Source organism: Pseudoliparis swirei, chromosome 6, assembly GCF_029220125.1.
Source record: "Pseudoliparis swirei isolate HS2019 ecotype Mariana Trench chromosome 6, NWPU_hadal_v1, whole genome shotgun sequence".
Classification (NCBI taxonomy): Eukaryota; Metazoa; Chordata; class Actinopteri; order Perciformes; family Liparidae; genus Pseudoliparis; species Pseudoliparis swirei.
Window position 1 is genome coordinate 28,270,748 of NC_079393.1, and position 24,356 is coordinate 28,295,103.

Below are 24,356 nucleotides of genomic sequence, written 5' to 3' on the forward strand. Positions count from 1 at the left end.
ATGAACTCCATCATGACTCATATTCCTCCTTATGAACTCCATGACTCATATTCCTCCTTATGAACTCCATGACTCATATTCCTCCTTATGAACTCCATCATGACTCATATTCCTCCTTATGAACTCCATCATGACTCATATTCCTCTTTATGAACTCCATCATGACTCATATTCTTCCTTATGAACTCCATCATGACTCATATTCCTCCTTATGAACTCCATCATGACTCATATTCCTCCTTATGAACTCCATGACTCATATTCCTCCTTATGAACTCCATGACTCATATTCCTCCTTATGAACTCCATCATGACTCATATTCCTCTTTATGAACTCCATCATGACTCATATTCTTCCTTATGAACTCCATGACTCATATTCCTCCTTATGAACTCCACCATGACTCATATTCCTCCTTATGAACTCCATCATGACTCATATTCCTCCTTATGAACTCCATGACTCATATTCCTCCTTATGAACTCCACCATGACTCATATTCCTCCTTATGAACTCCATCATGACTCATATTCCTCTTTATGAACTCCATCATGACTCATATTCCTCCTTATGAACTCCACCATGACTCATATTCCTCCTTATGAACTCCATCATGACTCATATTCCTCCTTATGAACTCCATCATGACTCATATTCCTCCTTATGAACTCCATCATGACTCATATTCCTCCTTATGAACTCCACCATGACTCATATTCCTCCTTATGAACTCCACCATGACTCATATTCCTCCTTATGAACTCCATCATGACTCATATTCCTCTTTATGAACTCCATCATGACTCATATTCCTCCTTATGAACTCCACCATGACTCATATTCCTCCTTATGAACTCCATCATGACTCATATTCCTCTTTATGAACTCCATCATGACTCATATTCCTCCTTATGAACTCCACCATGACTCATATTCCTCCTTATGAACTCCATCATGACTCATATTCCTCCTTATGAACTCCATCATGACTCATATTCCTCCTTATGAACTCCATCATGACTCATATTCCTCATTATGAGGCTGGGGGAAGTCCCGGTGCTGTGGAAGACGTCGTGCCTGGTCCCTGTCCCAAAGAAGTCAGCACCATCTGGCCTCAACGACTACCGACCGGTCGCCCTCACCTCCCATGTGATGAAGGTGCTGGAGGCTGGTCTTGGCCCACCTCCGGCCGCAGGTGAAATCGTCGTTGGACCCTCTGCAATTTGCTTACCAGCCTCATGTGGGAGTGGACGACGCCATCATCTACCTGCTGCAACGAGCTCAGTCGCACCTGGATGGAACCGGTGTCTCTGTGAGAGTCACTTTCTTTGACTTCTCCAGTGCATTTAACACCATCCAGCCACTGCTGCTGAGTGAGAAGCTGCGGTGGCGGTGTGGACGTCCACCATCTCCTGGATCACTGACTACCTCACAGGCAGACCACAGTTTGTCAGAATGGGCGTGTGCTGTCTGGAACGGTGGTCAGTGATGTTGAGCCCCACAGGGAACTGTTCTGTCTCCTTCCTCTTCACCCTGTACACCAGTGACTTCCAGTACAACACGGAGTCATGCCATCTGCAGAAGTACTCTGATGACTCTGCAGTGGTCGGGTGTATTAGGGATGGACGGGAGGAGGAGTACAGGGCAGTGGTGAGCGACTTTGTAAAGTGGGCGATGAGAACCACCTGCGGCTGAACGTGGCCAAGACCAGAGAGATGGTGGTGGACTTCAGGAACAAGGCATCAGCTCCTCCCCCTCTGAGTGTCCTGGGAGTGGACGTGGACATGGTGGAGGAGGACCAGTACCTGGGCGTCTCCATCGACAGCCGACTGAACTGGAAGGCCAACATCAACGCTGTGTACAAGAAGGGATGAGTCGACTTTTTCCTGAGAAAGCTTCGATCCTTCAACGTGTGCAGCAAGATGCTGGAGTTATTCTACCAGTCGGTTGTGGCCAGTGTGCTGCACTTTGCCATTGTCTGCTGGGGGAGCAGCATCGGAGCCGGTGACACCAGCCGTCTTAACAAACTGGTTAGGAAGGCTGGCTCCATCATCGGCTGCCAGCTGGAGCACCTGGAACAGGTGGTGGAGAGGAGGACGTTGAAGAAACTGGTGTCCATATTGGACCACCCTCTCCACCCTCTCCACCTCCTACAGGGACAGAGGAGTACTTTCTCCAGACGTCTCCTCACGCTCCGCTGCCACAAGGACAGATACAGGAGAACATTCCTGCCGGCTATGAGGCTCTACAACAGATCACCTCTTGCCAGATCATAGTGCAATAACTACAACAATAACTGAATACTTACACTATGTTGATCTGCACTTCACACATCTCATTTGTTTGCACTACACACATACACACACATTTCATTTCATTTGCTCTGCACTCATACACACACTTTGCTTTTTGCACTCTGTCTATATTTAATATTTTTTGTATTTGATCTGTCAGTGTTGTTGTGTGTTGTGTATGCATGTGTGTTGTATATTTATTTACATATATATTTAGTTTTGTATTTTACTTTTATTTTACTTGTATACTTCTATATCTTTCATCCCTGTTTCTTATATTTTGTGTTTTGTTTTTATTCTTGTGTGTTGCTGCTACTGTCACGACAAATTTCCCCTTGGGGATTAATAAAGTATATATCTATCTATCTATCTATGACTCATATTCCTCCTTATGAACTCCATCATGACTCATATTCCTCTTTATGAACTCCATCATGACTCATATTCTTCCTTATGAACTCCATCATGACTCATATTCCTCTTTATGAACTCCATCATGACTCATATTCTTCCTTATGAACTCCACCATGACTCATATTCCTCCTTATGAACTCCATCATGACTCATATTCCTCCTTATGAACTCCATCATGACTCATATTCCTCTTTATGAACTCCATCATGACTCATATTCTTCCTTATGAACTCCACCATGACTCATATTCCTCCTTATGAACTCCATCATGACTCATATTCTTCCTTATGAACTCCATCATGACTCATATTCCTCTTTATGAACTCCATCATGACTCATATTCTTCCTTATGAACTCCACCATGACTCATATTCCTCCTTATGAACTCCATCATGACTCATATTCTTCCTTATGAACTCCATCATGACTCATATTCCTCCTTATGAACTCCATCATGACTCATATTCCTCCTCATGAACTCCATCATGACTCATATTCCTCCTTATGAACTCCATGACTCATATTCCTCCTTATGAACTCCATGACTCATATTCCTCCTTATGAACTCCATCATGACTCATATTCCTCTTTATGAACTCCATCATGACTCATATTCTTCCTTATGAACTCCATGACTCATATTCCTCCTTATGAACTCCACCATGACTCATATTCCTCCTTATGAACTCCATCATGACTCATATTCCTCCTTATGAACATGAATATACAGGTGACCCACCAAAACCTATGAAGTATGTTTCTAACGATGTCCCGTGGCTTGGAGACATGGCTGCCGTGAGCGTTCCATATCAGTGCGCACTCAAAACATTAACACCCTTGAACAGGACGATATTGACAATACAGTACTGCCTCTCGTACCTTATTGCTTAATTATTACTCATGTTCAAGCTTTAGTTTGAGTTTCAATGCTTTTTTATTTGCTTCTGGCTCTCCTGCCTCTTTTATTCTAAGCTTTCTCTAGTTGTTTTACAAATCACCATGATACCTGCAAGATGCACTCTAGTCTTACTTTCCTTTTAGCTTTCATATTTACTTTGAATACTTTATTCATGTATATATATGTTTATATATATTTTTCGTATACATATTTTTTATTATATACATTTCATGTTTTAAATAATCTATATATATTTTAAATATATAAATATAATATATATATTAAATATGTATATTTATTTTTATATGTATATATATATATTTATATTTATAGATATATTTATATTTATATATTATGTATATATCACCATGATACCTGCAAGATGCACTTTAGTCTTACTTTCCTTTTAGCTTTCACATTTACTTTGAATACTTTATTCATGTTAACATGAGCTTACCGTGTGTATGTATTTTTTAAATATTTATATATATATATATATATTAAATATGTATTTATATTTGTTTAATATATATATGTACATATATATATTTATATTTATAGATGTATGTATTTATTTATATATATATATAAACATAAAATTATAAACATGAAATTATAAACATAATAGTATAGCTCTGCATAACTACCTGTTAGTTTCCATATCAGTGCGCACTCAAAATAACTAAACGGAACAGGACAAGACGATACAGTCCTGCCTCTCGTACCGTATTGGATAGTTATTACTCACGTTAAAGCTATACGTCACACCAGTAGACCATCAACGTTACAGCATCACATTGGTATTGTGGTGAATCACGTGGTGCGTGTCTAGTCCAGTGACTACGGTAAAGCTCGACCACCGCGAGCCTCCATGCGCGCGCGGCCTCCTCCAGAGTACTTCCGGTGCTCCGGCTGGATGCGCGTCAGAAGACCCGCGGAAATTCAAAGTAGAAGGAGGAGCCTCACCGGAAGCGTCGCGTCGGTAGCCGCGTTAGCTCGTTTCTGTCAGTTGACCCGCTTCACACGGACTGTCGTCCAACACTGAACTTCAGGTGAGGCGGAACACGACTCCGCGTGTCTTCTGTGTGTAACGGCGGCTGACGTCACCGTGCCGTTCCAAGCTAGGCCAACGCTACGTTAACCCGAGTTGCCTCAAAGGACGATGTTGCTAACCCTACCGTGCTAACGTTAGCTCCTTTAGCGAGATAGTTTTCAAGTTCCTCGAAGACGGACAAGTCGCAAGCTTCACTACTGAAGTGTAACTCGGGTTATTTCAGAGTAACCCGGGTCGTATGTAACGTTAGCTGACAAGTTAGCACGATTGCTAGCAGTGAGCTGAACGCTTTCCCGCAGGGTGTTGTAACGTTCCGCTTCATCTGTGCTAATGCTGCTTTTTTATTCCACATAACAGCTCGTGTTTCCTCTGTCTGCCCATCACAGTGACCTAGTTAGGTTCGTGACATTAGGAGGAAGAAGGTGTTTGAGAGGAGTGCATGCTAAACTAGAACGGGCCCTCGGTGGAGCGCATACCTTCGCATATCACAAGACTGGGCATTGAGTTATGAACATGTTGGCATTAGTTGCATGACAATTGGATACAAATTGACCGTGCTATGGTAAAAAGAAGATTTTGAACTTTTAATGACCTTGACCTTTGACCCGATCGATCCCAAAATCTAATCAAATGGTCCCCGGATAATAACCAATCATCCCACCAAATGTCATGCGATTCGGTTTAATACTTTTTGACTTAAGCGAATAAAACGCATACAAATACTTTTCAATGCGAAGGTAATAAACTGCCATAGCTTATTGGTATTGTGCTTAAATATCAGCTGACACGTTCACACACACACACACACACACAGTCCCTAATGTCCTGTGTGCAGCTCGGCATGGAGGTCGGAGAGGAAAACGATGCCAACCTCAACTTGAAGAGGCCGAGGGCGCCTCCGTCTGATTGTGAAGACGACGCCCTCTCCCCGTCAGGTGTGTTGCTGCCTGTCGGATCGGCTTCAGAGCGGGGCGCTAACGCGGCGCCTGTTGAGCACGGGTTCACAGACGCACCTTTCTCATCGTCACGGCAGCCTTTGCACTCATATTTGTCACTTTCTGATGTCTCAGAAGGGAACAATGGCCAGAAGCGGCGCCGTCTGGAAGCCGCCGGTCGGGAGAACCGCAGTCCGAAACCGTCGTCGTCTGGACGCCTGGCTGAGCTCGACGCGAAGCCGGACACGCCGATGGTTCCCTCGGTCCGGTCCAGAGTCCAGCAGCTCACCCAGAGGCGAGAGGGTAATCCCACCTTCCCTGTTCTCCACCCGGGTGGACTTTAGAAACACCTTCAGCGGGACGCGATTCAACAGGCGGCAGAAACGGCCCCAGCTGGATCACCTGCATTCACAATGTGAACTCCGGTGAAGGAGCTGAGCTCTGTGTGGATCCAGGGAGTTGGATAGATGCTGTGGCTCGTTGTTTCAGGGGGAGCCCCTCTGGCCCAGCGGTGCCTCTCGGATCCTGGGACCAACAGCCAATCACTCATGCTCCATCAAAAGGGCCTGAGAGGGCAGATCCTGGGTGAGGACGCACACACGCACACACACACACACACTCAAACCACTCTGAGAATCACAGACTGGTTTATTTTCTGTTTTTAAACAGACGTTGAGACGATAGATGGAAGTCAATGTGATAAACTATCAAAGGCAAAGCCTGACTTGGTCTCTGGCCTTCAGCTCAAGCCGACAGTGTCTAGAGCGTCTGGGGGTTGCCGGTTTGACTCCAGCTCAGTCGGTGAAAGGCGTGGGGTTAGGCTCACGTCATTGTGACTCAGGCGTTTAGACATGTTCACGTTTCTAGAACAAATCGACGCAGCTTTTCTTTGGCGTGTTGCTTCCATTTTGTTGTTATTCCAATCTCTCAATCTATTTATGTTTTGAAAGTGAACCTCTGTCTTCCTCCCAGGTCGGGGAGAATTCCATCAGCGCATGGAGCGCTTTAAAGTGCCCGTCTTCTCTGCTGGTCCCGCCCCGAGCCCCGCCAGCGCCTCCCCGAGGACCCGCTCCGACGCCGTGTCGGCCATTCAGCAGAAACTCCACGGCACCCCGGCTCCGAGCGCCAAGCTGGCGTCTCGCATCCGTCAGGTTGGTCCTGAGCCTTTAAACTTATTATCAGCAGCACCGAAAACACCTGGACGCCATTCTGCCCCTCTTGTGCTCCGATGAACAAATAGTCAAAAAACGCTGCACGTTATTTACTCTCGTGGAATATTTGTAATAAGAACTTAATGTCTGTCGTGGTTTAACTTCTCAGGAACGGGAAGAGGAGTTGAGCCACTTGCCCTTCCAGCCAATCAGTGAGAACGCCTGGCTGAAGAGGAGCAGCTCCGATTCCGCCTTATCTCTGGTGGGTTTGTGATCTTGTAGCCGCACCTGTCTCATATATAGAGATATAAATATATGTATAATTTATATATATTTTTTTATATATATGTATTTTTATATTTATTTATATATATATATTTTTATATACATAAATATTTATATATTTATTTATACTTAGATATTTATTAAAGTAGATGGGGTTGAATTGGCTCATAGAAATGGACAATAACAAAATATACGATCACTCACTTCTTTAACTGTTTTCAGTGTTTCTCTGGTGATGCATTAGAAGTCTCGTGTCTGATTAATAGGCAGTTTAGGACTTGGATTACCATGAAGTGATATCTAAATGGTTATTGCATTTGCCCGCAGTTTATTCAGCACAGTCGCAGTTTGAGGTTGTTGTTACACTCCAGTCTATGTAAACGTTAGCAGGGATGGAGCCACTGTGGCCCCTCGGCTGCCTCCGCCTCGGTCCCTAGACCCAGAGGCAGAGTCCCCTGGCCCCCCGTGCAGCTCTGGGACGTGAGTGTGACCAAACAAACCGTCTCTCGTCACTCTGGAGACGTACGGACACAACCTGGGCACTGTGGGTCGTGTGAGGTTTGAATCCATCAGCCACCACTTCTGATGGTCCACTTGCCCGTTTCCATGGCTCCAGGTGTCTCTGCGGGGGAGGGGAGTTCACGTCTTCAATGCCGCACCTCTTTAAGTCTGGTGTTGTTTTTGGCAAAGTGGCTGTTCACAGTGTTTCACATCACCAGCATGTCAACGTGAACCAGCAGGACACGGTTGAGTCTTGCATGTAACGTGTTTATCCCTGTAGACTTCCTGAGGGAACCGACTACGTGTGTGTGTGTGTTTATATATTTCCCTGGTGTTTTCCAGCAGATCGACGGTGACGCGGAGATGAAAGACGGCAGCTTCACTGATGCTGCGTCTCCATCGTGTGCAGAGAGTCGGTCTTCAGATGGGACCGGTGAGACTTTCCCTCATTATCCAACACATTGAGATACGAGCGTGTTGAGGATGTCCTGAAGTGACTTGAAGACCTCGTGGCCCCATCAACATGCGTCCAGCCCTTGTGTGGTCCATTCCCCTCTGAGACGTTGATATGACACAACTCCACACTGATCCTCATTAAACTCAGGCTCTTAAACTGGAGCTCCACAACTTCTACAAAACATCTGCTCAATACATTTATATAAATATATATTTATTAGAGATGCACCGATCAGGTTTTTTGGTGCCGATCACTGAAATCAGTATCTGCCGATCCGATAATACCGATCACCGATCACGGTGTCGATTGAAGCATTCTATTTATTGTGTAGCATTATTGCTATGAGGACTATGAGGAAATACATATATAAAGCATCTCAAACATTAAAGAAATTACAGATTTCTTTAAACATTTAGGACTTTTACTTTGAAAAATGTCCTGATTGATTGCTATTGTAGGGGATTTCAGATATGTATGGAACACATCTGCATTATTCATTTCCTGGAACTCTTGGGGAAATCTATATACAGGACTTTTCTTAACATACAAAAGTCTGACTTATTTTTATAAACTCTTCCTTGGTCCAGTAAAAATGTTTTAATGTTAGCATAATTTAAGCTAAATCTCAAACTATCTATAAAGATACAAAATCAGTTCATTGTTTACTTTTATATGCTGGTGTATGATTTGTCGACATCTTATTTTGAAAAACGGATGTTGTTTCACGTGGTTCTTTTCGCTAACTTTATCAAAACCCTCGCGCGCTCCCGATCGAATGTGTTTACCGTGAGCATCAGTCTATAGGGGCAGACATGTGAGAGTCGGCTGAGTCGACCCAGAGATTCAACTCGGGGGACGGGGACGCCGCTCGGTGGTGAGGATCCCCTCTGACCTCTCACTCTGCGGCCCTCGCCGGGCGCATCGTCTCCGTTGCGATGCCCGGCGATTGAAACGTCTCCGATAGTTTTTCTCGCAGATGTTACGTCATCTGATCGGCGGTTTTGAGAACGCCGAACAAAACCGATAATGGGAATATCGGCCGATATGGATCGGCGCCGATCAGATCGTTGCATCCCTAATATGTATGTATATATATATAATGTATGTATTTATACATATATATATGTGTGTGTGTACCTACCTGCTCTGATCCAGCATTACGCTCAGGCTCGTGTTAAGATGTGAGACGACTGTTCCAACAGGTCAAAGGGCTCCCAGTGACCCTGAAGCTCTCGTAGAGTTGAACGCTGGAAGGAAGGAGCAAAGTCCTCACCGAGGTGATGAAGTCAGGAAGGAGGAAGGGAATGAGGAAAGGCAGCCAGGGACCCAGCGACCACAGGCCGTCTTGAAGTTGTCGTTCAGTGAGGATCAGAGTTTTTCCAAAGCACCTTTCAGTGACGACCAGAACATGTCGGAGCTGACTACAGGTGACGAGCAGAGCCTGCTCGAATCCACTCTGGAAGGGGAGGCCGCTGAGGTCTCCACAGTAACCGGAGAGGAGAGAGAGGGTTCCTCATACAGCGAGGGGGGGGGCGAACCTTCAACAGATGAGGAGTTGCGGGCGTGGAGATATCCTCGAGGCGAGGAAGACTCTATCGTAGCTGGAGAGCAGGAGGACGAAGACGAGTGTATTAAACGGGAGGAAGGAGAGGGGGACTCCTCCAGAGGCCGTGTGGTCGGCCACAGTCAACCCGCTGGCGTCCAGGATGAGGACGTCTTTGAGACGGCTTCTGAAACACAAGAGGACCGGCCTAGAGAGCCCCGTGGAGGACTTCCTCCGGGAGCAGGAGCTGCTGGTGAGTTCACCATGACGCCAAACCAGGAGGACCAGAGGCGTAGCCGGGAGGAGGACGAGTGTCACCCCTCTGATGAGGTCCAGAGCGGAGGTGAAGAAGAAGAGGACATGGAAGTCCAGTCAGACGGAAGTGGCCGTGAGAAACAAGCGGAGGCATCTGATGGAGCGCCGAGTTCCAGGGAGGTGTCGGACCACCTTCTGGAGGCCGAGCCAGATGCAGTAGACGAGAGCAGGGCGGGTGGAGACGAGAGCAGGGCGGGTGGAGACGAGAGCAGGGCGGGTGGAGACGAGAGCAGGGCGGGTGGAGACGAGAGCAGGGCGGGTGGAGACGGGCCGAGGGAAGGAGCTCGCGGGGCGGAGGGAGGAGAGCGCTCGAAGAGAGTCTCCTTCGTCCTGCAGCCCGAGCTCATGGAGGACTCCGCCCGGGCCGAGGCCGACGCCTCCATGGAGGCCAAGACCAGCGTGTCAGGTGAGACCGGCAGGGAGGTGGAGCACAGGGTGGAGCACAGGGTGGAGCACAGGGTGGTACCGGGCTACTGGACTCACCGGGGGTGAGAGGGTCACACCTGCACAGGAGTTATGTAGAGACAGATGCTCACAGCTGGTGGTCCCAGGTAGAGGGAGTCGACACCTGAACCCTGAGCCCCTCTGACTGCTTCCTGTTCGCCCCTCTGACTGCTTCCTGTTCGCCCCTCTGACTGCTTCCTGTTCGCCCCTCAGACTGCTTCCTGTTCGCCCCTCAGACTGCTTCCTGTTCGCCCCTCAGACTGCTTCCTGTTCGCCCCTCAGACTGCTTCCTGTTGGCCCTCTGACTGCTTCCTGTTCGCCCCTCAGACTGCTTCCTGTTCGCCCCTCAGACTGCTTCCTGTTCGCCCCTCAGACTGCTTCCTGTTCGCCCCTCAGACTGCTTCCTCTTCGTCCCTCTGACTGCTTCCTCTTCGTCCCTCAGACTGCTTCCTGTTCGCCCCTCAGACTGCTTCCTGTTCGCCCCTCAGACTGCTTCCTGTTCGCCCCTCAGACTGCTTCCTGTTCGCCCCTCAGACTGCTTCCTGTTCGCCCCTCAGACTGCTTCCTGTTCGCCCCTCAGACTGCTTCCTGTTGGCCCTCTGACTGCTTCCTGTTCGCCCCTCAGACTGCTTCCTGTTCGCCCCTCAGACTGCTTCCTGTTCGCCCCTCAGACTGCTTCCTGTTCGCCCCTCAGACTGCTTCCTGTTCGCCCCTCAGACTGCTTCCTCTTCGTCCCTCTGACTGCTTCCTCTTCGTCCCTCAGACTGCTTCCTGTTCGCCCCTCAGACTGCTTCCTGTTCGCCCCTCAGACTGCTTCCTGTTCGCCCCTCAGACTGCTTCCTGTTCGCCCCTCAGACTGCTTCCTGTTCGCCCCTCAGACTGCTTCCTCTTTGTCCCTCTGACTGCTCCCTGTTCGCCCCTCTGACTGCTCCCTGTTCGCCCCTCTGACTGCTTCCTGTTCGTCCCTCTGACTGCTTCCTGTTCGCCCCTCTGACTGCTTCCTGTTCGCCCCTCTGACTGCTTCCTGTTCGCCCCTCAGACTGCTTCCTGTTCGCCCCTCAGACTGCTTCCTGTTCGCCCCTCAGACTGCTTCCTGTTCGCCCCTCAGACTGCTTCCTGTTCGCCCCTCAGACTGCTTCCTGTTCGCCCCTCAGACTGCTTCCTCTTCGTCCTCTGACTGCTCCCTGTTCGCCCCTCTGACTGCTTCCTGTTCGCCCCTCTGACTGCTTCCTGTTCGTCCCTCTGACTGCTTCCTGTTCGCCCCTCTGACTGCTTCCTGTTCGCCCCTCTGACTGCTTCCTGTTCGTCCCTCAGACTGCTTCCTGTTCGCCCCTCTGAATGCTTCCTGTTCGTCCCTCTGACTGCTTCCTGTTCGCCCCTCAGACTGCTTCCTGTTCGCCCCTCAGACTGCTTCCTCTTCGTCCCTCTGACTGCTCCCTGTTCGCCCCTCTGACTGCTTCCTGTTCGCCCCTCTGACTGCTTCCTGTTCGCCCCTCTGACTGCTTCCTGTTCGTCCCTCTGACTGCTTCCTGTTCGTCCCTCTGACTGCTTCCTGTTCGTCCCTCTGACTGCTTCCTGTTCGCCCCTCTGACTGCTTCCTGTTCGCCCCTCAGACTGCTTCCTGTTCGCCCCTCAGACTGCTTCCTGTTCGCCCCTCAGACTGCTTCCTGTTGGCCCTCTGACTGCTTCCTGTTCGCCCCTCAGACTGCTTCCTCTTCGTCCCTCTGACTGCTCCCTGTTCGCCCCTCAGACTGCTTCCTGTTCGCCCCTCAGACTGCTTCCTGTTCGCCCCTCAGACTGCTTCCTGTTCGCCCCTCAGACTGCTTCCTGTTCGCCCCTCAGACTGCTTCCTGTTCGCCTCAGACTGCTTCCTGTTCGCCTCAGACTGCTTCCTGTTCGCCTCAGACTGCTTCCTCTTCGTCCCTCTGACTGCTCCCTGTTCGCCTCTGACTGCTTCCTGTTCGCCTCAGACTGCTTCCTGTTCGCCCCTCAGTCTGCTTCCTCTTCGTCCCTCTGTCTGCTCCCTGTTCGCCCCTCAGACTGCTTCCTGCTCGCCCCTCAGGCTGCTTCCTGTTCGCCCCTCAGACTGCTTCCTGTTCGCCCCTCAGACTGCTTCCTCTTCGTCCCTCTGACTGCTCCCTGTTCGCCCCTCTGACTGCTTCCTGTTCGTCCCTCTGACTGCTTCCTGTTCGCCCCTCTGACTGCTTCCTGTTCGCCCCTCTGACTGCTTCCTGTTCGCCCCTCTGACTGCTTCCTGTTCGTCCCTCAGACTGCTTCCTGTTCGCCCCTCTGAATGCTTCCTGTTCGTCCCTCTGACTGCTTCCTGTTCGTCCCTCTGACTGCTTCCTGTTCGCCCCTCTGACTGCTTCCTGTTCGCCCCTCTGACTGCTTCCTGTTCGCCCCTCAGACTGCTTCCTGTTCGCCCCTCAGACTGCTTCCTGTTCGCCCCTCAGACTGCTTCCTCTTCGTCCCTCTGACTGCTTCCTGTTCGCCCCTCTGACTGCTTCCTGTTCGCCCCTCAGACTGCTTCCTGTTCGCCCCTCAGACTGCTTCCTGTTCGCCCCTCTGACTGCTTCCTGTTCGCCCCTCAGACTGCTTCCTGTTCGCCCCTCAGACTGCTTCCTGTTCGCCCCTCAGACTGCTTCCTCTTCGTCCCTCTGACTGCTCCCTGTTCGCCCCTCAGACTGCTTCCTGTTCGCCCCTCAGACTGCTTCCTGTTCGCCCCTCAGACTGCTTCCTGTTCGCCCCTCAGACTGCTTCCTGTTCGCCCCTCAGACTGCTTCCTCTTCGTCCCTCTGACTGCTCCCTGTTCGCCCCTCTGACTGCTTCCTGTTCGCCCCTCTGACTGCTTCCTGTTCGTCCCTCTGACTGCTTCCTGTTCGCCCCTCTGACTGCTCCCTGTTCGCCCCTCTGACTGCTTCCTGTTCGCCCCTCTGACTGCTTCCTGTTCGTCCCTCTGACTGCTTCCTGTTCGCCCCTCTGACTGCTTCCTGTTCGCCCCTCTGACTGCTTCCTGTTCGCCCCTCTGACTGCTTCCTGTTCGTCCCTCAGACTGCTTCCTGTTCGCCCCTCTGAATGCTTCCTGTTCGTCCCTCTGACTGCTTCCTGTTTGTCCCTCTGACTGCTTCCTGTTCGCCCCTCTGACTGCTTCCTGTTCGCCCCTCTGACTGCTTCCTGTTCGCCCCTCTGACTGCTTCCTGTTCGCCCCTCAGACTGCTTCCTGTTCGCCCCTCTGAATGCTTCCTGTTCGCCCCTCTGACTGCTTCCTGTTCGCCCCTCAGACGGCGAGCTGAGCTCTCACGACGAGACCGACACGGCGGAGATCATCGACCAGATGTTCGATGAGGTTCTGGAATGCGCCGGACGGATGGAGGAGGAGGAGGAGGAGAGGGGGGGCGACGCCGAGGACAGCGACATCGGCGTCTGTCCCGGGGACAAAGACAACAAGATGGACACCGAGAAGAGCGAAGAAGAGGCGGGGTCCAAAGAAGAAGAGCGCGGCGCCAGCGAGAAGCCGCGAGGCGATGGAGACGAGCTGGGCTCCCCCCCCAGCAGGTCCGTGGAGGCCGGGGTCACCCCGATGGTAAGAGGTCATTACAGTATCCGTCCACTAGGGGAGCTCTCTGAGATATTTATCGTTCCGTGTTCCACCGCCAGCGACTGGCGGCGAGCCGGGAGTCCCACCCCCCCTCCCTGCTCCTGACTCCGGAGGAGAGCACCTCTCGGCCTGCAGAGTCTGCTCCTCTATACAGGTGAGAATCCATCTTCTAGCACCAGGTGTCTCCTGCTGCCCAAAGCTACCAATATCTTTACAAGAATATTTTAATCTATGAATGAATCGTATATTATTATCAGTTCTCCTTAATTACTTGTGTGTGTGGTTGGTTGCCAGCGTGGATGCGTATCGCACTCAGAGGCAGACTCACCCGCCCTCCATCCAGAGCGTCACCCCCGGGGTCCAGAGACGAGCGCCAGAGAGGCTCCGCCCCCCCGTCGACCCCAAGGAGACCATCGCGGTGAGACCACGAGGACCTGGTCTGGAGGACCGATGTGGATCTGATGTAGTCCAGTAGAATCACTTCAAAATAAGAGCCTGTGCTCCCTTGTTACTTTCTGCTGGGAGAAGGAGCCTCAGTTAGACCCTCTGGTTGAACTCCAGAGTATTTAAATATATATGAATAAAATAATATATATTTAAATATACATTATATATTTAAATATCCATGAGGCACTTTATGAAACTGAAATACATTTAACCTTCAACAATAATAAATATACTTATTTACAGGATATGAGCAATTATCATAAAATGGCAATAATAAGACTATTAGATAATAATAAGACTATTAGACAATAATAAGACTATAAGACAGTCTACAGATTCAAAGTGTTTTCTTAGATTATTTTTTTTTAAACGGAAAACATAAATCAGATTCAATTTTATTCTTATTTCTTTGTGGTTATTTATTGTTATTACATTTTTTTAAACAACTATTAACAATTATAACTTATTAGTTTTTGTTATTAGAAATTATATTTCTAGATTTCTTTTGGTGTACCTAGTCCAGGCAACAAAGAACAAAATCAAAACGCTTTATTACTATTATTAAGGGACATTACGGGGCGTTGTCGCCCGTCTAGTGATGTCAGCATGTTGCTATGGCGACGTGTTGCCCTTCATTGTGAGTCATCTGTGTGCAGATGATTAACTATAGTGTGTGTCTCTCTGTGTGTGTGTGTGTCTCTGTGTGTGTGTGTCTCTGTGTGTGTGTGGCTCTGTGAGTGTGTGTCTCTGTGTGTGTGTCTCTGTGTGTCTCTGTGTGTGTCTGTGTGTGTGTGTGTCTCTGTGTGTGTGTGTCTCTGTGTGTGTGTGTCTGTGTGTGTGTGTGTGTCTGTGTGTGTGTGTGTCTCTCTGTGTGTGTGTCTCTGTGTGTGTGTATCTGTGTGTGTGTGTCTCTGTGTGTGTGTGTCTCTCTGTGTGTGTGTCTCTGTGTATGTGTGTCTCTCTGTGTGTGTGCAGGCCCTGGGTGAAGAGGCGGTGAAGCTGCAGACGGTGATCAGCCAGACGCTGCAGGCTCTGAGCTGCTGCACCGACAAGGATCACGGGAGGGGCTCTCTGGAGGAGGCGGAGGCCGAGAAGCTGCTGCTGGTCTCCTGTAAGACGAGCCGGCCTCTCGGCGAGCGTCGGCCCGACCGCCATCTCACTCTCCTTGCTTCCCGCCTCCAGGTGAGAAGCGCTCGGCCCTGCTGGCGGAGGTGGCCAGGCTGCAAGAGCGGCGCGGCGCCGAGCCGGCGGAGGAGGACGACGCGGCCCAGCAGCCCTGCAGAGGCACCGTCCGCATCACCGGGATCCAGCTGCCGCTCAAGGTGGAGTTTGTCTGCTCCTCCCACAAGCGCTCAGGTAGGACGCCGCCTCGCGCTCACGCTCGTCTTGAGCCTCGTGCTCGACTCCGGATGACGGCCGCGTGTCCCGCCGCAGGTCGGCCCAGTCACTACTTCTTCGTGCTGATCCGCTACGGGCCGTGCACCATCGTGGCCACGCCGCTGGCCACGGCCGCCGACGCTCAGACCGGAGACACCATCTCCTTCCCGACCTCCGTCACCCTGTAAGCTGCCGTCTCCGCTCCCTCGACGAGCCCTTTGAGTCTAGAGATGAGCGTTTGTTGTTGTTCTGTCTCCTCGCGTCAGGAAAGACGTCCGCTCGTCCTTTGAGATCGACTTGGAGGTCTACAGCCTGGTGAGAGGACGCACGGCACTGGTTTCACACATTCAACTGGGAAAACCAACGAGTCATGCCCCGACAGCACAATTTGTAAAATCCCCAAAGTTTTGTAAAAGTCCTGTAAATGTTGTATTCATAAGTTCATTAACGCTGAGTTTTAAATAATTAACATGCTTTTAAAAGAAAGACTCTCGAAATATAAGCGCTGTACGCTCTTTCATACTCAAACATTTTCCGCGCTGCAAGTGAACGCATCGTAACTGAGAAGACATGAATGTTTATTCTCTCAATCCATGGGGATGACCCCCGTGTTTAACATGTTCTTTGGTCTAGTCCCACGCCTCGGGGAGTACCTGCAGCGTGGACCGGACCACCACCAAGTCCCGGGTGAGCCCAGAGCCCCAGAATGAGCTCAGCAGGTTATCAGTGGTCTAAGTTCTCTGTTGTCTTCACACCTTCAGGTCACGCCCAGGAAGCTCCTGAGCAGCATGACGGTGAGAGTCCAGTCATTCTAACATCATTATAACTCTGTTTCTGTTGCTCACGTCTCACTGGAGCGTCTTCTGCTTTCAGAGATCCAACCACAGTCTGACATGTAAGTCCACTCTGCATTGTGTTCAGTCACTTATTAGAAAACCTTTTGGAATACAAGGAAAGTTGGGACGCACTTGTATGAAGTTTGTTTTCTGTTCCCGTTGCTCTGTGTTTGTCGTGTCCATTGTCTTTCTAGTGTTCTTCTTTCTGTCTGCTTGACGTTCTGCTTCCTGTCTTCTGGTCGTGTCTGTGGAGCATTTTGTAAACGTCGTTTTAATCGGGGTTCCTACGCTCATGGAAAACCTGGACACGTCCTGGAATTTTAAAATTGTTAATTTCTATGTCTGGAAAAGTCCTTAAAAAAATTTACTTCGCAAAAGTCTAGAAAAATGATGTTATATTCATATGTTCAGTTACACAGTTTGATTAAAAGAATAAATATGTGGATACAAATGTATCCTTTTAATCAAACTGTTGTCTCATTCATTTGTATTTAAGGTTTGTACTCATGTAGACACGGAGATTTCACAATGTTTGGTCATGGAATTGTGGTTTAAGGTCCTGGACACCCATGGGGATGAACCTGTTCATTGGTCATGTGATGAACCTGTTCATTGGTCATGAGGATGAACCTGTTCATTGGTCATGAGGATGAACCTGTTCATTGGTCATGTGGATGAACCTGTTCATTGGTCATGAGGATGAACCTGTTCATTGGTCATGTGGATGAACCTGTTCATTGGTCATGAGGATGAACCTGTTCATTGGTCATGAGGATGAACCTGTTCATTGGTCATGAGGATGAACCTGTTCATTGGTCATGAGGATGAACCTGTTCATTGGTCATGTGGATGAACCTGTTCATTGGTCATGTGGATGAACCTGTTCATTGGTCATGTGGATGAACCTGTTCATTGGTCATGAGGATGAACCTGTTCATTGGTCATGTGGATGAACCTGTTCATTGGTCATGTGGATGAACCTGTTCATTGGTCATGTGGATGAACCTGTTCATTGGTCACCATGTGGATGAACCTGTTCATTGGTCATGAGGATGAACCTGTTCATTGGTCATGAGGATGAACCTGTTCATTGGTCATGAGGATGAACCTGTTCATTGGTCATGTGGATGAACCTGTTCATTGATCATGTGGATGAACCTGTTCATTGGTCATGAGGATGAACCTGTTCATTGGTCATGTGGATGAACCTCTTCATTGGTCATGTGGATGAACCCTGTTCATTGGTCATGAGGATGAACCTGTTCATTGGTCATGTGGATGAACCTGTTCATTGGTCATGAGGATGAACCTGTTCATTGGCCATGTGGATGAACCCTGTTCATTGATCATGTGGATGAACCTGTTCATTGGTCATGTGGATGAACCTGTTCATTGGTCATGAGGATGAACCTGTTCATTGGTCATGTGGATGAACCTCTTCATTGGTCATGTGGATGAACCCTGTTCATTGGTCATGAGGATGAACCTGTTCATTGGTCATGTGGATGAACCTGTTCATTGGTCATGTGGATGAACCTGTTCATTGGTCATGTGGATGAACCTGTTCATTGGTCGTGTGGATGAACCTGTTCATGCTCCTCTTCGTCCTCAGCCGGTGCTCCCCCTGCTCTCAACACTCGTCGCTCCAGTAACTTCTTCCTGGTCGGATCCCACAAGATCACCTTGGACTCTCTGGGACTCAGCCGGTTCCCCCTGGATAAGGTACCCGCTGCATTCTGGATCACTGCAGGTCCACACTCTGATCACTAGAGGGCGCTGCTGCTGACGCGTTTTCTAGGGTTAATCGACCAATAGATTCACCCGGAGACTTTCACTGAGATGCATCATCACTGTTCACCCGTTCGCTGCTCCTGTTATTCTGTGTACACACATGGGCTCACTGGTGGTGTAACATGTCTGCCCCCCCCCCTCCTCTTCTCTGTTTTCTACTTCCTCCACTCAGATGAAGCTTGAGGGCAAAATCAGGAGGCTGCTGGGAGATGAGTTTCAGGACAAGGTTTCACCGTTACCCTTTGAAGAAACTAACCGTGTCTCTACCGAACAAACTAACCCTCCATTCAGTTTATTGAGTATAGCCCATTATCACAAATTATAAACTCTCCTCAGAGAGCTTTACGATCTGTACTCATTGACACCCTGACCTTTGACCTCACATCGGATCAGGAACAACTCCCAAAAATGAGAAACATTTCACAAGGAAAAAAGGGAAGAACCCTTCAGGAGACACAGAGGAGGATCCCTCTCCAGGATGGACAGAAGAATAGATGTCACATGACCAAATGAACAATAGATGTCATGTGACCAGAAGGAATCATTAGAGTAACAGATGTAAATTCATCCATAAGGGGAGAGGTGCTCAGTGTATCCTAGAGGAGAGAGGTGCTCAGTGTATCCTAGTGAGAGGTGCTCAGTGTATCCTAGTGAGAGGTGCTCAGTGTAGTATCCTAGAGAGGTGCTCAGTGTATCCTAGAGGAGAGGTGCTCAGTGTATCCTAGAGGAGAGGTGCTCAGTGTATCCTAGAGGAGAGGTGCTCAGTGTATCCTAGAGGAGAGGTGCTCAGTGTGTCCTAGAGGAGAGGTGCTCAGTGTATCCAAGAGGAGAGAGATGCTCAGTGTATCCTAGAGGAGAGGTGCTCAGTGTATCCTAGAGGAGAGGTGCTCAGTGTATCCAAGAGGAGAGGAGCTCAGTGTATCCTTGAGAGGTGCTCAGTGTATCCTCGAGGAGAGGTGCTCAGTGTATCCTCGAGGAGAGGTGCTCAGTGTATCGAGGTGCTCAGTGTATCCTCGAGGAGAGGTGCTCAGTGTATCCTAGAGGAGGTGCTCAGTGTATCCTCGAGGAGAGGTGCTCAGTGTATCCTAGAGGAGAGGTGCTCAGTGTATCCTAGAGGAGGTGCTCAGTGTATCCTAGAGAGGTGCTCAGTGTATCCTCGAGGAGGTGCTCAGTGTATCCTCGAGGAGAGGTGCTCAGTGTATCCTAGAGGAGGTGCTCAGTGTATCCTAGAGGAGGTGCTCAGTGTATCCTAGAGGAGGTGCTCAGTGTATCCTAGAGGAGAGGTGCTCAGTGTATCCTAGAGAGGTGCTCAGTGTATCCTAGAGGAGGTGCTCAGTGTATCCTAGAGGAGAGGAGCTCAGTGTATCCTAGAGCAGCCGGAGACGTTCTCACTCTGGATTACATCATCTACGAGAGGACCAGCAGCATAGGATCTACCAACCATCATCGTCAGGCTGTGTGTGTGTGTCTGTGAATGACTGCGGTGTGGTTGTCTTCACAGCTGTTGTGTCTCTTGCTCTCCTCAGGTGCCCTTCCTCTCTCCTCTGGAGGGAAACATCTACCTGAGCCTGGCCAGCGAGCGTCACTCTGACGTCCAGCACCACGGCTTCCTGGTCAGTGACGCCTACGTTACAACTTATCTTCACTCGGCGGGTTAGCCGACGCTGCATGACAACCCACGACGAAGCACACGCACACACACACACACCAAGAGCTCCATGGCGTTCATTGTGGGCGCCGTGACGCTGCAGAAGAGTTTCTGATGTAGACGTGGAGTTGGTTCCTGGTGTGTTTCAGTCTGAGTGTCTCCACACCGACCGGAAGTCAAAGGAAAGAGGCGACAGAATTCACAGCCGTAATAAAGGCTAAAAAAACAATAGGGTTGGTACAATCATGGAAAACCTGGAAAAGTCCTGGAATTTAAAAATGTTTATTTCTAGACCTAGAAAAGTCCTGGAGAAAAAAAAGTACCAAAAGTTTTGTAAAAGTCCTGTAAATGTTATATTCATAAATTCATTTATGCTGAGTTTTAAATAATTAACATGCTTTTAAAATTAAGACGTTCTAAATATAAGCCGCCGTACGCTCTTTCATACTCAAACATTTTCCGCGCTGCAAGTGAACGCACCGTAACTGAAAAGACATGAATGTTTATTCTCTTAATCTAAACTATTGTCTCTTTCATTTGAATCATTTACGGTTTTATACTTTATGCTTTAGAATCCTCTTTGTTAGTTTAAATACGACATGTTATCACTTTGTCATCTAGACACCGGGATTTAAAGAAATGTTTGGTTATGGAAATTTGGTTAAAAGTCCTGGAGACTCATTGGTCACCATGTGGATGAACCTGTTCATTGGTCATGTGGATGAACCATGTTCATTGGTCATGAGGATGAACCTGTTCATTGGTCACCATGTGGATGAACCTGTTCATTGGTCATGAGGATGAACCTGTTCATTGGTCACCATGTGGATGAACCTGTTCATTGGTCATGTGGATGAACCTGTTCATTGGTCATGTGGATGAACCTGTTCATTGGTCATGTGGATGAACCTGTTCATTGGTCATGAGGATGAACCTGTTCATTGGTCATGTGGATGAACCTGTTCATTGGTCATGAGGATGAACCTGTTCATTGGTCATGTGGATGAACCTGTTCATTGGTCATGAGGATGAACCTGTTCATTGGTCATGTGGATGAACCTGTTCATTGGTCATGTGGATGAACCTGTTCATTGGTCATGTGGATGAACCTGTTCATTGGTCATGAGGATGAACCTGTTCATTGGTCATGTGGATGAACCTGTTCATTGGTCATGTGGATGAACCTGTTCATTGGTCATGTGATGAACCTGTTCATTGGTCATGAGGATGAACCTGTTCATTGGTCATGTGGATGAACCTGTTCATTGGTCATGAGGATGAACCTGTTCATTGGTCATGTGGATGAACCCTGTTCATTGGTCATGAGGATGAACCTGTTCATTGGTCATGTGGATGAACCTGTTCATTGGTCATGAGGATGAACCTGTTCATTGGTCATGTGGATGAACCTGTTCATTGGTCATGTGGATGAACCTGTTCATTGGTCATGTGATGAACCTGTTCATTGGTCATGTGGATGAACCTGTTCATTGGTCATGAGGATGAACCTGTTCATTGGTCATGTGGATGAACCCTGTTCATTGGTCATGAGGATGAACCTGTTCATTGGTCATGAGGATGAACCTGTTCATTGGTCATGTGGATGAACCTGTTCATTGGTCATGAGGATGAACCTGTTCATTGGTCATGTGGATGAACCTGTTCATTGGCCATGTGGATGAACCCTGCTCAGAGCGTTGCCTTCTCTTTCTCTTCTCTGCGTCTCCAGACGATGTTTGAGCTGATCGGTGGTTTCGGGGTTTGGCATCGCCGCTACTTCGCCCTGGAGGGCTGCACCATGTTCCACTGGAACCACCCCAACGACCGAGAGACCAAGGTACCGGCAGACCGGCCTACAGGCCTGCAGAACCAGGTCCACGCGGCCCTCCTCACCGTCCTGTTGTTGTTGTGTGCAGGAGGCCGAGGGCAGCCTCTCTCTGTCCAGCGCCCACAGCCGCTGCGTCCGGCCCGTGAAGAGAGACTCGTGTGCTCGACCTTTCACCTTCGAGCTGGTTAGCAGCGCCCCGCAGGACGCCGCTGCCAAGTAAGAGTTAGCACCGCTTATCGATCATCTCTGTTAAAGTCATTCACCATGAACCACGTTTCAGGGTTCATACGGTCCTGGAAAACCTGGAAAAGTCCTGGAATTTCAAAATGTTTTTTTCCTGCCCTGGAAAAAAAGATATTCCAAAATGTTTGGAAAATTCCTGCAAATGTGTTAAATTCATCTGTTCATTCAGTTTGATTAAAGAATACACATTTCTGTAAATACTTAATCTTTTAATCAAACTATTGTTACTCATTCATTTGTAATTTAAGGTTATACTTAAGTTTATGGAGATCAATATAATGGAAGTAATTCACTACAGTCACAACAGAACCCTGTTCATTGGTCATGTGGATGAACCCTGGTCATGTGGATGAACCCTGGTCATGTGGATGAACCCGTTCATTGGTCATGTGGATAAACCTGTTCATTGGTCATGTGGATGAACCTGTTCATTGGTCATGTGGATAAACCTGTTCATTGGTCATGTGGATGAACCTGTTCATTGGTCATGAGGATGAACCTATTCATTGGCCATGTGGATGAACCTGTTCTTTGGTCATGTGGATGAACCTGTTCATTGGTCATGTGGATGAACCTGTTCACTGGTCATGAGGATGAACCTGTTCATTGGTCATGTGGATGAACCTGTTCATTGGTCATGTGGATAAACCTGTTCATTGGTCATGTGGATGAACCTGTTCATTGGTCATGAGGATGAACCTATTCATTGGCCATGTGGATGAACCTGTTCTTTGGTCATGTGGATGAACCTGTTCATTGGTCATGTGGATGAACCCTGAAAATAGACTCTTAATTTGGAGGGAGTTGTCCATGTGAGTTTAAGTAGGACGATGCGTTCAGGGGCATCTGTAACAGCTGCTGGTGTGTTCAGGTGCTGGTTTTCCGCCGACACCAAACAGGAGAGACTGGACTGGATGGAGAGGCTGAACCAGGCGCTGCTGGACTTCAACACCTGGAACCAACCGGAGGCTCTTCAGTCCAGCTCCACCAGCAGCCTGAGGGAGAGCATCCTGTGAGTGGTCACATGACCCTCAGTCACATGACCCGCAGTCACATAACCCTCAGGCAGGTAGACGAGGAGCCGCCATCAGGGCTCAGAGAGCTCTTCTTCTTTATCGCCTCCCTTTTCATTTTTTGGGGGGGAGATATCTATTCAATGTTCATCTTATTGTTTATTTCTTTTCTTTAAAATCTGAATCCAGTCCAGACGGTTTTCGTTTTACTTTTATTTGTCGTTTGGATACGTGTTAGTTTCTCTTAATAATTTTGCGAGGAAAAAAATCATTTATTTTGACTGTTTAGAAGCTAAGATGAAACTTATTGTGTATATATATATGTGTGTATATATATATACTTTTGAGATGATTTACACGTGTTGTTTTGTATCATCTAAACTGGAAGGATGAACACATTTAGAGAGATGCACTAATACCATATATAATAAATACTGAAGGAGGAAATCTACTAATGAATGTAGGATGAGGAAACTCCACCAGCTCTGAACCTGATAATAAACTACACAATACAGAGGACACAACTACACCCTTATTACACAATACAGAGGACACAACTACACCCTTATTACACAATACAGAGGACACTACACCCTTATCACACAATACAGAGGACACAACTACACCCTTATTACACAATACAGAGGACACAACTACACCCTTATTACACAATACAGAGGACACAACTACACCCTTATTAAACAATACAGAGGACACAACTACACCCTCATTACACAATACAGAGGACACAACTACACCCTTATTACACAATACAGAGGACACTACACCCTTATCACACAATACAGAGGACACAACTACACCCTTATTACACAATACAGAGGACACAACTACACCCTTATTACACAATACAGAGGACACAACTACACCCTTATTAAACAATACAGAGGACACAACTACACCCTCATTACACAATACAGAGGACACAACTACACCCTTATTACACAATACAGAGGACACAACTACACCCTTATTACACAATACAGAGGACACAACTACACCCTTATTACACAATACAGAGGACACATCTACACCCTTATTACACAATACAGAGGACACATCTACACCCTTATTACACAATACAGAGGACACAACTACACCCTTATTACACAATACAGAGGACACATTTACACCCTTATTACACAATACAGAGGACACAACTACACCCTTATTACACAATACAGAGGACACAACTACACCCTTATTACACAATACAGAGGACACAACTACACCCTTATTACACAATACAGAGGACACAACTACAC

At 48.2% G+C, this 24,356-nt stretch overlaps 1 protein-coding gene across 1 annotated transcript; it reads left to right on the forward strand.

Moving 5' to 3' along the window:
• The first annotated feature begins 4,597 nt into the window (after positions 1-4,597).
• Positions 4,598-23,850, forward strand: anln2 (anillin, actin binding protein 2). The gene is made up of 24 exons (XM_056417346.1): positions 4,598-4,659; positions 5,497-5,596; positions 5,732-5,899; positions 6,086-6,181; positions 6,569-6,747; positions 6,917-7,009; positions 7,423-7,512; positions 7,876-7,966; positions 9,193-10,254; positions 13,574-13,875; positions 13,950-14,044; positions 14,185-14,308; positions 15,313-15,448; positions 15,520-15,693; positions 15,772-15,898; positions 15,981-16,029; positions 16,348-16,401; positions 16,476-16,508; positions 16,588-16,609; positions 18,163-18,272; positions 19,868-19,954; positions 21,719-21,826; positions 21,906-22,033; positions 22,932-23,850. The coding sequence occupies exons 2-24, from the start codon at positions 5,503-5,505 to the stop codon at positions 23,074-23,076; spliced, it is 3,567 nt and encodes a 1,188-aa protein (XP_056273321.1). The 5' UTR covers positions 4,598-4,659; positions 5,497-5,502; the 3' UTR covers positions 23,077-23,850.
• Positions 23,851-24,356: the final 506 nt, after the last annotated feature.

Excerpts from the sequence above, each read along its gene's own strand:
- anln2 (XM_056417346.1), top strand. The coding sequence starts at position 5,503 with ATGGAGGTCGGAGAGGAAAACGATGCCAACCTCAACTTGAAGAGGCCG. Across the intron at positions 5,900-6,085 it reads GCTCACCCAGAGGCGAGAGG|GGGGAGCCCCTCTGGCCCAG; the intron begins GTAATCCCACCT and ends TCGTTGTTTCAG. Across the intron at positions 15,449-15,519 it reads GAAGCTGCTGCTGGTCTCCT|GTGAGAAGCGCTCGGCCCTG; the intron begins GTAAGACGAGCC and ends TCCCGCCTCCAG.